At 35.1% G+C, this 14,917-nt stretch overlaps 1 protein-coding gene across 1 annotated transcript in view; it reads left to right on the top strand.

The window, feature by feature from the left end:
• Positions 1-14,917, top strand: part of MET (MET proto-oncogene, receptor tyrosine kinase) — a 158,345-nt gene that overhangs the window by 97,648 nt on the left and 45,780 nt on the right. The window contains exons 6-10 of the mRNA XM_036759269.1: positions 8,070-8,230; positions 9,780-9,882; positions 10,018-10,154; positions 11,111-11,272; positions 12,145-12,244. Coding sequence (XP_036615164.1) covers positions 8,070-8,230; positions 9,780-9,882; positions 10,018-10,154; positions 11,111-11,272; positions 12,145-12,244 — 663 coding nt within the window. The remainder of the gene's footprint in view (positions 1-8,069; positions 8,231-9,779; positions 9,883-10,017; positions 10,155-11,110; positions 11,273-12,144; positions 12,245-14,917) is intronic.

Below are 14,917 nucleotides of genomic sequence, written 5' to 3'. Positions count from 1 at the left end.
TGTTCACTCAGCTGCCAGACAAGAACCCTTTCCTAGTAACTTGGGGAATGATTTGGAATGTTCCATCCATTCATTAAGGTGACTGATAATGGAAGAAATTCCTAGTCATTTTGTGGGCCAAAAGAGAGAACCGACTGGAGCCTCCCTATCTGACCACAGACTAGTTGGGGTTTTATTGACAATTCTTAAGGCAAATTAGATGTTTTGCCCACTTTTTGGACAGTAGCTATCAGTCAAGTACATGGAAGAGACCTTGCTGGTGATGACCACAGACCTTCCAAAATAGCTTTTTAGAGCAGGAGTAAAGAATAAAAATGCAACAAGTATACCTACCTACCTACTTTAGTGAACCATTACTGTCATGACCACATTCTCAAACTGTTTCATTGCTTATTTGAGCATATTTTTGGTACTGTGTTCATGTCCATAAGAAAATTTACTAAAAATAAATATAGATAGATAGATAGATAGATAGATAGATAGAATACCCCTCACCACCACCCCCACTGCAAAAAAAAAATATTAAAAATTATGATCACTTTCCTGAACATAACTAAGTGTGTATTTTCCTTGCCTGGAAAATTCATTTAGTATAGAACAGTTGGACTTCACCAACTCTAACTCCTGTGAAATAGGAAAGTTATAGGTTTCTATTGTCTGGATCAAGTCCATAAGTAAACAAAGTTTACAAGTCAGAACAAGAGCTGGTATCACAGCTCATGGCTGTTTTCATTTAGCTATGGTTTGGAGCAAGATTCGTACTGGTTGATTGTTCATTTAACCAAATCATTTTCTATTAAGTGTAACATAAATATTAAGACCAAGTTTGATAAGGCAATGAATGAACTAAAAGCAAGTAAATAAATGAAGAACTACCCTGCTGTATTTACGCTCTTTTGTCTTTACTTAATGTGCTTACTCTGTAACAAGGAATTTTACTCTTTTATGAACACTGGGGCATGTAAATAGAGGTGGCAATTTGAAACACTAGAAATCTGAGCTCAGACAGCCAGTGAAAGGCACGGGTGTGTGTGTGGGTGTGTTGGTGAGTGGGTGTGGGTGTGCGTGTTTTCAATTGTCACCTCTACTTTATTTAAAAATTAGACAAGGTGATTTCTAAACTGAAGGAAGCATGTTGATAAAAGGGTGACCTGTGCAAATGAAACATTTAAGACTTATAAGTATGCTTCTCATATCATCAGTCATAAAGGCTACACTAGAGTGGTAAAAATAAATTAAACTTTTTTGAGTCAAGTTGAATAAAGCAACTAAAATGTCTGCTTCTCTGGAACCAGTTTACCCAGATAGTGTGAGAAGAGCTAATAAAATTTGTTTTAATCCCCTGGTGCTCACAAATTATAAAGCCGTGATGTCTAAGTGCACTTTTCTTCATTGCTATTGTATTTCTGCTCCAAAGAGCAAGAAGCCGAAAGGTTTCTAGTTATCCAGGCTCTTTTGATAGCACAGTGTTACTCTGTGTTCTAAATATGAATAATGTTTATCATAAACATTATATAAATGTTTAAATACAAATATGATATTTATAAAATATGTCTATATATAAACATGTCTAAATATCAATATTTTTCTTTATCTCACTACAATGAGCTTTCTTCTTCCCTCCTCTTGAACCTTCTATAAATCCATTACCGATATATTTGAATCTTCTAAAAGATTGAATTATAGCATTCACAGGTTTGTAAAGCTTGCTTCAAGACTGTTGGAAGGAAAATAATGCAGCTGAGTATATAAATCCCTTTTGCTTCATAGTTGTTAGTGAGATTTCATGCTCTGCTAGACCATGACGTTTACATTCTTGCTGAAAAAAAAAACAGATTATTCATCTTTTTCTAATCTGCTTAAAGTCCATGTGCATAAAATCCAACTGATGTATTGAGTTTAGCTCTCCAATAAACACAGGATAGGCTGCTTTACAGAATATACAGAGTTCAATCCCTAAAATCTTTTACAATTCCACATAGGAGAGTTTCAGGAATGCAAGTCAATTAACTTATTGTTTGGAGCACATTATCTGATCTTGAATTTAAAGACCATACAGAAGAGGCTTTTAAAAATGAGCATTTTTCCAATATATTCTATATAGGTATTAAGAAAAAAATTACCATGTCTTATAGGATTGAACTCAATTCTAGGGAGAAATCAAAACTGCTCCTTAAATGATCAGAAAATTTGAAGATAACATGCTACTGGTAAAAGTGTGACCTGTTACAGTGAAACCTTTAATACTTATAAATATGCATCATATGTGACCATTTCCATCCTAAAGAGAGAGGGGAAAATTGTTTTCTTATAATGAGCCTGCAAATATACATATGAGTTAGAGAGGATTATTTAACTCATTTTTAATGAGCTGAACTGTACAATTTAAATTTATTATTTGAACATGAGACTTAAAACATCCAATTCTTAGACAGTGGGTAAAATTAGTGGTGCCATTTTTATATATGAAAAGGGAAGGTATAGATTTATCGTGGCTTAGTCATCGCTCCCTAAAGAGATGGAGGATCCAGCCTACAAAACTTCTTATTAGATAACCAACCCCTGTATACTGAGTGATTTTATATCCAGAGGAGGATTCCACCCACAGGAAAACTGGTGTTCCCAAACTACCATACATGTTCTTGGGTCCGTAGACCATTACCACTTCATTCTTTATCTTTCATTCCAAAGTTACCTACCTACTCCCCTCACCCCAAAAAGATTCAAGGATTGGCCCATTTAATTAATTGCCTTTGGGGGAGAATGATTAATTCAAACTTTAAAAAAAGTTTTATTGATGTGTTTTGTTTTTATATTAAAACAGTTACAAATTACCCTCACTGTATAAGAAGTCTCTTGTTATAAAGTAAATAAAACAACAAACCAAAACTAACAATACAGTGACTTCATCTGAGAGTGCATGCAACATTCCACACCTATATATCATCAACCACCTATTTAAAAAAAATTAATGAATAGAAATCTATCTTCTCTCCCTCCCACTCTCCACCTCATTAAAGAGAAAAAGAGAGAGGTGGAGTGAGGGAAGGAGGGAGAAAGAAGAAAACCAAAATCTTTACAGCAAATATTCATAGCCAAGTAAAACAAACTCCTTCATTGGCTGTATATAATTCTCATTCTGTGTGTGTGTGTGTGTGTGTGTGTGTGTGTGTGTGTGTGTGCGTGTGTGTGTGTGTGTGTATTCCAATTTCGCATCCTAAAACTATCACTTCTCTATCAAGAGGTATCAGGAGGTTTAATCATCGGTCTTCTGGAATTACGGATGGTCATTATATTGATCATAGTGCTTGTAGCTTTCAAATGATTTGTCTTTATAATGCTGTTGTTGTATAAATTGTTTCCCTGGTTCGGTCCATTTCATTCTTCATCAATTTGTAGAAGTTCTCAAAATATTTCATTTTTATAATGTTGATATTATAGCATAAGTTATTCTTCTGCTTCTGCTTACTTCTCTCTATATCAGTTTATATGTCTTTCCATTTCTCTTTGTTTCATCATTTCTAACAGCGTAAAAAAGGCAAAATAAAAGGAGATGGCAAAGTTGAGATTTTGGGGCCTAGACTGTTAGAGGGGAAGGGAAAAGCTTCTATTTGGTGTCTACTGTAGGCCACACACTCTGCTAAGAGCTTTACAAGTATTATATCATGTCAGCCTCATCACATGCTGATATCCCCATTTTACAATGAAGAAACTGAGGTAGACAGAGGTTAAGTGATTTGTTCAGGTTCACACAGCTACTAAGTGTCTGGGGCCAAATTTGAAACCAGATCTTCCTTGCTCCAGGTCCACCACCCTATCTCTGAGCAGGAGTGGTACAATATCCATCCTTAGGGTACACAATGTCCAACTCTACTTCTGACTATCAGAGCCTAGAGAAGTCTTCTTCTCCATGACTACCAGACTCCCTTTTGCCTTACATGGTACCTGCAGAATAGAGCGGTAGCTGGATTCCATTTCAGGTACAGGGGTAAAGAGTAAATCTAGGCAGCGGTATCAGCCAAAATGAGCCCATGGCAGCTGTTTTCAGTAGAGAAAAAGCCTTCATTAACATAGGGAATGGCAGCTGCAGTGACCGCCTCAGGGTGAGTAGATCCCTATGAGGCTTGGATGTCTTGTTCTCTCCTACTGGGTTTCTAACAAAATAATAAACGGATTTCTCTAGCAGTTCTCAGTTGGCCAGAGATGGAGGAGGTAAATCTTCATTTAAAAAAAAAAACTAAACTGTGAATTGGATTTTATGGGTAAAAGAGCTATCACTAAAACATTAAGCTAAGACCTTAAAGAGGGCCAGTAACAAGTGGAAGTTAAGACTTTAGTTTTAGTTTTATTTACTTGGGAGGGTTGGGAATGTTTGCATATTAGAATTTTGTTAAGAGCCCATATAAATCATAAAGGAATAGCTTTTAGACTTTTACTGAGAGTGCCTTAGCAAATACCTTTACTGCTTTTTGTATGTCCCCTAGAGTGGAGCTATGCTTTTCCCACCATTGTTATATTTTACAGCACAATTTACAATATACCCCCCAAAAGAGCATTTCCTTTTTAGATTGTCACAAGGCTATTGACAAGCTTATTTTTGACTTGGAAATACAAGGGGTTTGTTGTTATTGTTTAATTTTAGATTTAGCCAAAGAAGTTTTCCTATAAACTTCAAAACTGCTAGGGTACTATCTGATTTCAGAGTTGCTACAGTTTCATCGCTAGATTTAAGGTTTGCTTTCACCAGGACAAGAACAAATGAGCCTACATTAACTTTTGGGGGGTATTTTGTGCATATTTGTTCCCAAATATGCCAGTAATAAAATGAACATATTGTGCTTTGAGTATTGTTCAGTGAAAATTTTAACATTTCAAATTTTTAATGAGATAAGCTTTGGAAGAAAATTATAACACTACTACTGTTTGGCACTCATTCAATTCTTGCATTTGCTATTTTAAAAGCCCTGACAGGGAGTGTTTATTTCTTACTACTATTAGAAGGAAAGTTATAACCTGATAATTATAAGGTATTGAGTAAGATGATCAGAATTTTGAAGATTTACAGAGAAAAAATTCCATTAACCCAGTTAACTATTTGTATCCTTCCCTCTTCTGTCTCTTTGCCTTTCTTTGCCCATTATATCTTCCATGCCCAGAGTAGACCATTCTATTGCCCCCATCTCTATAAAATTCCCTTGTAAGTCTTTCTTACCCATCCCCCCCACCTGTTGAATTTCTCTCCTTCGCTCCATCACTGTTTTATCTAGGTACACGCATATGGTTTTGCACCATTTGAGGTTCCCCTAAGTGGCCCCTATCTTAACTTCATCTAGATCTCTGGAGTTGTTGAGATATGTGCCCCCATAGCTCACAGCCTCCTGCTGATACTTGCCTTACCAGACCAAACCAAATGACCATGGATTCAAAGTAAATACATTTGATCAAACAGCATTACAAGGCAGTCAGAAGAAACTGCAAAGCAGAAACACTATGATAATTCCCAAATGACTGCCACCCCTCTACATGTCTACAGGGGGCTTTAGTTCTCCCCTGCACAACAGCAACTCAAGGAATGGTATTAAGGAAACTCACCAAAGTACTAGAGAACTTCTTGGCATTTCACTGGAGGCTCGTGCTGTGGGCAACGACACACAAAACTTTATCTCCTATCTCTGTACCTTTGCAATGACTGTCCCCTCAAGCCACTGCTGCCTCTTAGAATCTCTAATTTAGTCCAGAACTCATCATGTTTCCACTTGAAACCCAAATGATATTTTGCTGCCCTTCCCAACTCCCATTCATTCCCTTTTTTGTTGGGGCAGCAAAGTGGTACAGCAGATGGAGCACCAGGCCTGGAGTCGGAAACTACTGAATTCAAATCCAGCTTCAGTCCCCTAAACCTCTGTCTGCCTCAGTTTCCTCATCTGTAAAAGGGGGAGAATAATAGCAACTGCCTCTCACGGTTGTTGTGAGGATCAAATGAGATAATAACTTTAAGTGCTATATAAGTGTTACATTTTATTATAGGGTTACAGATAGAATATTATAGGATCATAGATGGAGAATCATGGAAGGGGCTTTAGAGATCATGTATCTGGTTCATCCTCCCTCCCCATTTTACAGATGAAGAAACAAGCCTAGAAAGATTAAGAGATTTGTAAGTGGCAGAGCTGTTGTTATTCAGTTATGTCCAACTCTTCATCTCCCCATTTGGGGTTTTCTTGGCACAGATACTGGAGTAGTTTGCCGTTTCGTTCTGTAGCTCATTTTACAGATGAAGAAACTGAGGCAAACAAGGTTGAGTGATTTGCGCAGGATCATACAGCTAGGAAGTGTCTGAGGCTGGATTTGAACTCAGAGAGATGAGTCTTCCTGTCTCCAGGCCCAGCAGTAATTCTAACTCAAGACCTGTGACTCCAAGTTGATCTCTCTTCTCCATGGCTGCATACTACTTCCTTTACAGACGTTCGTGTTATCTTTTCCATTAAAACGTAATCACCTTGAAATTGATTCATTTTTGTCTTTGTATTACCAGTGCTTGGCACTTAGCAGGTATTTAATAAATGCTTCTTGATTGATTAATTAATTTGATTGAACATATCCATGGATATCATATTTTCCCTCACTGAACTGTAAGGTCCTTGGGAACAGAAGTTGTCATTTTCAGCTTTATACGTCTAGTGCCTAATACAAGGCCTTGTACACAGTAAGCTCTTCGTAAATGTTTGTTGCCCAAATTGAACTTTGCAAATAATAAATATGAAAGGAGAAATTTTAAGCTATACAAATAATTGTGTGAATTATACATCTGTGGTTGAGATAATGCTGTTAAGAATGAATTAGCACACCTTGACCTGAGTCTAGCTATCACCATAACCATTTGGAAGACACTTCACAGATTTGCTGGCTGTCAAAAGAGTCTGATATTCTGTTACCCAAGCTATATAGTTTATCCCCAATGTGTGGCCCCTGACTATGCTACGGCTTCTTGGAGCCACAAGTGAGTCTCAGCAGATGGGCTAAACCAAGTTGAGGGTAACTGACCCCTGTAGGTGAATTAATAGGATGTCTACCCCAAGCATATGAAGATTTCCCTTAACAGAATGGGCAGATGAGAACAATTTGTTCTAGTGGCCAGGAAGGTGACTAAAGCAGCACTGTGAAGCACTTAAAGATTGGTCAGACACTGAAGAGGCCAAGGGCAGCCACTGCAGCCTGGGACATTGCCAGTTGTCTTGACTTTTGTTTTGCCACTGGACTTTGATGACTCAGGAAGAGAGAGTGAGGCTGATGACTTTGTTCAACTCTCCCTCACTTATGATGTCATTGGTCTCCTTCAAAACAAAGGCCAAACAACAGCAATAAGTTTATCCCCATAAAGGTCCCAAACCAAAGTTATTAATCTGCTTCCTCCCTCCTTTTACTGGAAGTGGGGTCCTAGGTCTATCCATGAGTATATCAGCGTATTGTGTTATTTCTTCCAGGTACTTTGGAATTTAGAATCACTTTGCCTTTAATAGAAATCATATTTCAAATACAGGGGGTTAATGGAAGGAATCTAGAGCAGTCACATCAAACTCAAGTAGAAACAGGGCCACTAAGGACCACATATTAACATTATCGATGTTCTATTGTATTTTTATTTATTTTGTTAAATATGTCCCAGTTACATTTAATCTGATTTGGCAGACCTACCAACTGTTTGAAGCCTCTGATCTAGAGCATGGGAAAGCGGGGAAAGAATTGTACTTGGCCTTAGAAGATTTGGGGTCAAGTACAGGCCTCCCTACAAACTTGCTGTGAGACATCATTCATATTGCCTAGGCTCTCTGAACATCAGTTTATTCATCTTTAAAATTGAACCAGTAATACTTTTTTATTTGCCTTAGACTAAGGAAAAGGCTTTATATAAACATCCAACTATTGTCATTCTCTGCCCCTTTCCCTGTTCAGAAATGTGCACGTCAGCCAAAAAATGCTAGTCATAAGTGTGCAACCTTAAATGTTCATCACATATTTGAAAGCCATATTTTTAGTTTTGAATGAAACATTTTCTTTCTACTTTGCAGATTCTCCCAACTAGTGCTCCCCTGGAGGGAGGCACAACATTGACAGTATGTGGCTGGGATTTTGGATTAAGAAAAAATAATAAATTTGATTTTAGAAAAACCAAAGTTCTCATTGGAAATGATAGCTGCATACTGAATACAAGTGAGAGCACTACAAATAAGTAAGATCACGAAGATGATTTCCTATGTATATGTTTCTTGTAAAGAGTGTGTCTTTGTTTTCAGATGATGGTTTGAAAAATTTGTCTCATTAGTATGAAGGAAGAAAAGAATCCATTACTTCGGGGTAGTTTTAAGTATTAGCATCACTGTTCTCCATTGATATTTCAGGTTAATTTGAAAGAGTAATGTTCCGGTAGGGTGAATTGATCTTTGGAAGAATTTATTAAGGATTTCAAAGGAATTTTCCTAAGGCCAATAAAAGCTACATAATATTAGTGAGCATCTCTCATATCTAGGAAACTACACTCTTTTTTTAAGATGAAAGTTGTCCTTTTCTAAATTTCTTCCTTTAAAGCTGTAAAAATGCAGTTCCACAGGTGGATTATATTGTCAGCTCAGTTTAAGTCCAGAACTTTCTGTAAGCTATACATCCCATAATGCATTAAGTACCCTAGAACTTGTAAGTTGAGTAATACAATGAAACCTCCAAAAAGGTGGAGACATCTGGCTAAAATCTCCAATTTGGCAGATTGCCAATTAAGTCCTATAAGTTGAAAACCTAACATAATTTGTTCAAAGGAAAAGCAAAAGGCTAAGTTATCCATATTACTAAGATTAAGACATCAAGTATGACATTTTGTGTATTTAAATTTCTTGTCTGTGAAACCCTTACTAAATACTACTTATGCTACTTTAGAGCTATGATTATGTTTATCATTACATTATAATTTTCTCTGACATTATAACAGGAAAATCAGTTTTCTTATAATATTTGTACAGCTGTTGTGAGAGTCATATGAGATAATATGTAAAGCTCTTTGAAGTACAATGTAAATGCCAGATATAATGATAATAATAATAGCTCATACATATATAGTGCTTTAAGCAAAGCACTTTACATACATTACCTCATTTGATGCTCACAACTTGTGAGTCAGGTGCTATTATTATCCCTATACTATTGTTAGGAAACTTTGAAACCTAATTCACAGGCTAATTTTGTATTAGATGCATTATAATTTAACTTTTATTGTGTACAGTAAATATAAACTATTAGCCATGCTGTCAAGGAAAAAGCTATGCCTAACCTGATTGAATAAATACATAGATATCATTCGTAATTAACATATTGCTTATCTGAAAGTAGATCATGTCAAAGTTCTTTTTTTAAAAAAATTTCCTCTTAGATAAAAGCAATCCCCTTGCATATTTGTGACCAAAAAAACCCTCTTTCTTTCTAGACAGTAGAGTTAAATATCTCAATCTGAATCATCTATTTTGAATAATTTAATATGAAGTAAGCTTTTATTGTTTTAACATAAATTATCTGTGCATTATTTTCATCTGCCAAATATTTAAGATATTGTTATTTTTATAATACAATAATCTTAAGAACAAGAATTCCATGATTTCTGCTTTTATGCATACCGCATCAAGATATAATTAAATTGCTCAGATTAGAGACTTCATAATATGGGATTAACATTTTAAAACAGAAGCTAGAAAATACCTGCCCTGTGCAATATCTTGAATTTTTCTTTTTTAAAGGTTGAAATGTACTGTCGGTCCTGCTATGAATCTGCATTTCAATGTATCCATCATTATTTCAAATGGTCGAGAAACAACACAATTTAATTCATTCTCTTATGTGGTAAGGCCAAATATTACTCTTCTCAGAAAATGAATAACCAGATTGATTGCTATTCAAACTGTTTTGCTTCTGTTAACCATTAGTGACCTAAAATTAATAAGCATATTGTTTTAATTTTTTATTTTTTGCATTCAGGATCCTGTAATAACAAATATTTCTCCAAGCTATGGTCCCAAGGCTGGTGGTACATTACTTACCTTAACTGGGAAATATCTAAACAGTGGAAATTCTAGACGTATATCAATTGGTGGAAAACCATGTATTTTAAAAAGGTGTTGTAAACATTTTAATTATTTTATTAATTTAGTCAAATGAATTTGTCTCGGAATTAGAGTAAGTTGAACAATTGCTGAGAGGCAATTTTTGTGCAGAAAATTGGTTTTAAAATTCTATTTCCTTTTATATTAAGCAAATTCTTTCTATATACTCTCCTCTACTCATCTTTCTCCTTTTACTACTATTTTTGTTGATTTCCCTTTATCTTTTACTTTCAATTTTTTTCATTAACATGACTGTTGTATAATCACCTGTAAGACTGTGGAAACCAGTATCTATGTAAGTAGGAATAACTAGTTCCTTCAGATTTATAACTAATTATTCTAGATCACTACAAGAAAAAAAGGGGGGGTAGCAGGGATAGAGTATAAGAGGATACTTCCGCTCAGCAAAAGTATGATAGTTCTACTAATTAAATACAGAAAAGATATAAATGACAAAATTAGGGACTTTAGACACTAACATTGCAAGAAAGTGGGCTAACAGTTATATATACTATATCATCAAGTTTTGATTCCACTTTACCATGATAAGCCTAGAATGGGGACGTCTTTCCCAGCACTGTGAGAGGCAGCAACGTTCACTGGGGAAAGTCATAAACTTGGAATCATGAGAGCCCTGGGTTCATATCCTGCTTCTGATACCTAATAGCACTGTTCATGTCCGACACTAAAAAGGTTCTTCTCTAAGCTTGTTTCTTCATCTGTTAAATGCAGAAGATGGTTGCTTGCTTTTTATGAGCATCAAATAATACAACATATATAAAGTACTTTGTAAAACTTAAGGTGCTATATGGATGTTCACTATTATTAACCAGATGAGAAATTACCTTTGAGAAACCATTGAATATAGCTAATACTCACATTTATTCATATAATTTAAGAACAGAGTATTTAAAAGTGTTTGTGTCCTTTAATGATAAATATCCATTCCCTTTATTTTTTTTGTCCAGTGTGTCTCATAGCATCCTAGAATGTTATACTCCTGCACAAACCATTCCAAACGAGTACCCCATTAAAATGAAAATTGACTTAGCCAATCGAGAAGCCTACAGTTTTACATACAAAGAAGACCCCATTGTTCATGAAATTCATCCAACCAAATCTTTTCTTAGGTAAGTAAAGTAGATGTGAAAAAAAGAAAGACATGAGACTGCTATAGAATAATCAGGAGGAACTGCAATTTTATCTCTGGCTTTGTTGCTGTTACATTTATTTTGCAGATGGCCTTCAATTTTTAAAAGGATTTTCTTCAGTGTCTGAGCACCATTTAATTTTGTTAATGTTACTTTGCACCTAGGAAACACTTCCCATCTATTCTATCAAATGTTTGCATTGATTTCAGCAAAACAGAGGAATGGAATATTTATATACACATATTGTATACATACCAATGTACATGTATTGTATGAATTTCCTCACAATAATTTTACTTACACACTAATGCGGAACCACATTCGTTTTTCCACCTTTCAATATATACTCACCCTGCCTGTCCTGAATCCATCTTTTATGCAGACCAGCTTCCCTTTAAATCAGTAGCTCATTGAACCAAATCAATCTAAGCTCATTTCTTTTGCAACTCTCCAGCTCTGTGAGTCAAATAACAGTGAAAAGTGAATTTATTTTAGTTCCCTATCATGCAAATGCCTGAAAGATATTTTTAAAAGTTTTCTTTAAAAAACTGAAATCCAACGTATTTTCAGAGATGATTCTTTCATATTGTCTAACAAATAAAAAAGAATATACAATTCTCAAATTTGTGAGTTATAATCTTAGATATATGCACATCTACACATACATTTTGAAGAAGCTAAGAAAGCTATTTCCGTTGAACATCTTTAATCTTTTCATTAGAGTCTGACTTTATAATTATTCTGACTTTAAAACATTATCTGCATGAATTTGACTCTAAGCTTGCTGAAGAGTAAAATAAGGTGCTGTAGTTTTTCTCAATATTATCACTTTTCTATTTTATTTTTACCAGTGGAGGAAGCACAATAACAGGTCTTGGGAAAAACCTGAATTCTGCTAGTGTTCCCAAGATGGTAATAAATGTCCCAGAAGTAGGAAGGAACTTCACAGTGGTGAGTACCTTTTAGCGCTGCTTATACCCTATACTGTATCTTTCTCTGCTTTTTTTTAACCAGTTAGTTAACATTTAGTCAACTATAGTTAACTAGTTAACATAAAGACTTGGGATTCTGCCTTTAAAATATTTTGTCAGCAATTACCTTTTACACAGCTTAAGCAGAATTATAAATTTGTAATGCAAATTACAGAAATTATTGAGTAACTTGGGTTTCAGCTTTTTAAACCCACAATCTTTGGACATAAATGATGATTACAACCCTAAGGTGATATTTTTGAAAGACAGTTAACAAAAGAAAGGGTGAGAGTTAAAGATTATAATGTTTTTTTTTCTTTTTCTTCTCCTCCTCATTCATTCTCTCTGTCTCTCTGTCTCTCTCTCTCTCTCTCTCTCTCTCTCTCTCTCTCTCTCTCTCTCTCTCTCTCTCTCTCTCTCTCTCTCTTTCTCTGTCTCAAAGTGTTAGAAAATGTCCCTTTTGTTCCAACAAAGGTCTTAGTGTGAAGTTACCCTGATCTCATCACAATTTCATTAATTTTAGCTATGGAGAAGGCACATTGTTTCTTGACCTCTCTGCCTGCCCTATACCTCAGTCTTCTTAATATCTCATGATGGACTAATCCTGAAGAACATCCATCTTATCTTATTTTATTTCCAGGAGTATGCAAAAATAAAACGACTAAATGAGGTATCGTCTTAGAAGTTATTGACCCCTTGTTTGTATTGCAGCCAGTTGTAGTTTTTTATGTCAATTCTTCTGTCTGTTTCATCCTATATGGAACACTAAATCAATTAAATTTCTGTTAGGACTTCAGTAGTTTTAGTGCTGATTTTAAGGAATTTCATGTTTTAATTTCTACCACAACTTTCACAGTAAACCTGAAATGAAAGTTGAAGGTGTTGCCTTTTTAGCGTATCTTATTTGAGCAAATCATAGACTGAATTACAGCACTTTTGCATAGATTCTCTATCCCAACAGTTTTTGAGGACTAAAACCATCATATTCTTCAATTACTGAAACCAATTTTGTGCTAAATATGTCAAGTTGAATTACAAAACAGTAAGGTCATCTCAAATGAGATTTCTCTTGACCTTCTCAATCAGTCACATTGCATCACCTCTGAAGTATTATTAGATTTTTATCATACTCCTGAGAGGCTGTGCTATGCCAAATGAACAAACAATTGAAGTAAAGTACTCTGAAACCAATTCCAACATATAGCCACAAACAGAGTTCTGAATACCACTACTACTAACTTAGAGAGTATTTGTATTTCATATCAGAAAAGAAGATTAATGAATTTCCATTAGCAAATAAAAATAATTCTATTTTTTGCATTCATGTATGTATGTATAGGATACATGTGATTTTTGTGTAGAGGTCTAGGAAATTATAATCGGGTAAGACTAGTCTGGTTTATTAAATGGTGACAAATTTTCCATCTTTTTTCATAACCCATCATTATATTTGAACAGAGAGTACTCATTGGCTTCTTAAGGAATTGCCCATCAAAAAGAAAGAGTGTCATTGAGAGATGAGATTCTGAGCTGTTTTGTATCTGGGGGGAAAAGTCAATTAAATTTCTGCTGCTTCAATGACAAAAGCAGTGAGGGCTAGATCTCTCTATAGAGTCATCAGAATTAGGGATTAAAATATTCACTAGGTCCATTTTTTGGCTGTTTGTTCAACTGCCTTATGAAGAGTAGATATTTTTACTTCTGTATTGTTCGTTGCCTGTGGAAACTGAGGCCAGTGATGATGAATTGGATCTATGGGAGCTTTTGGCCTCTGATGCTATGAGTCACGTCATGAGTCATGTCAATGTCCGTGCACATTAACCTTGCTATGCATCTATATTGGCAATCATTGTTTAAAAAAGAAAAAAAAAAGGCAAGCACTTTCTAACTAGACTGCATTGATTTATAAATGCATATTCTCCTTCAGCAGTCAGCATTTCAAAATGTAGTTTTCAAATTCCTCAGTTTTATATATGGAATTATCGTGATGACAGTAAAATTGCTCATTTGTAGTTAATTCAATTTCACTTCTCAAGCTGATGTGAGTAAAAAGCTTTGAACATCATGATGCTAATTTGGCAGAGAGCTAAATTGTATTGTATGTATTTAGAAGAGGAAAAAGCAAATTCATATCCCAGTATTTTTACAGTGAAGATCCATAGTAGTAGCCAGAGTGTTGAAATGGATATAGACAGTTAGTTCTAGCTTTAGTTTCCACCTCTGACATTTTGCTGTGTGGCCCTGGGCAAGTTTCTTTACATTAATGTGTCTCCTTAGGACTTAATCCACTAAATTATAGATGGTCTGCTATCTGGGTTAATACACAGAATTCTCTGAGCTAAGAAACCACAGATGTAGAGCTGGAATCAAGGGTTCTTGATCTGGAATCTATGAACTTTTTAAATTTTAATTTAATGTTTTAAATTTAATTTTGATTTATTTTTTTAATTTAACGTATTTCAAGATAGTTTCTTCGTCCTATGTATTTTTTGCATTAAAAAAAATTGTTCTAAGAAGGGGTCCAAAGGATTCACTAGACTGTCTAAGCATTCCATGACACATAAGAAGAAGTTAAGAACTCTTGTCTGGAGTGTACCTCAGAGGCCATATAGCCCAACCCCTCTCATTGTATAGATGAGGATACTGAGATTCA

The sequence above is a fragment of the Trichosurus vulpecula genome, chromosome 5 (assembly GCF_011100635.1).
Source record: "Trichosurus vulpecula isolate mTriVul1 chromosome 5, mTriVul1.pri, whole genome shotgun sequence".
Taxonomy (NCBI): domain Eukaryota; kingdom Metazoa; phylum Chordata; class Mammalia; order Diprotodontia; family Phalangeridae; genus Trichosurus; species Trichosurus vulpecula.
The sequence above is the reverse complement of the archived record's forward strand: the minus strand, read 5'-3'. Positions and strand labels throughout refer to the sequence as shown.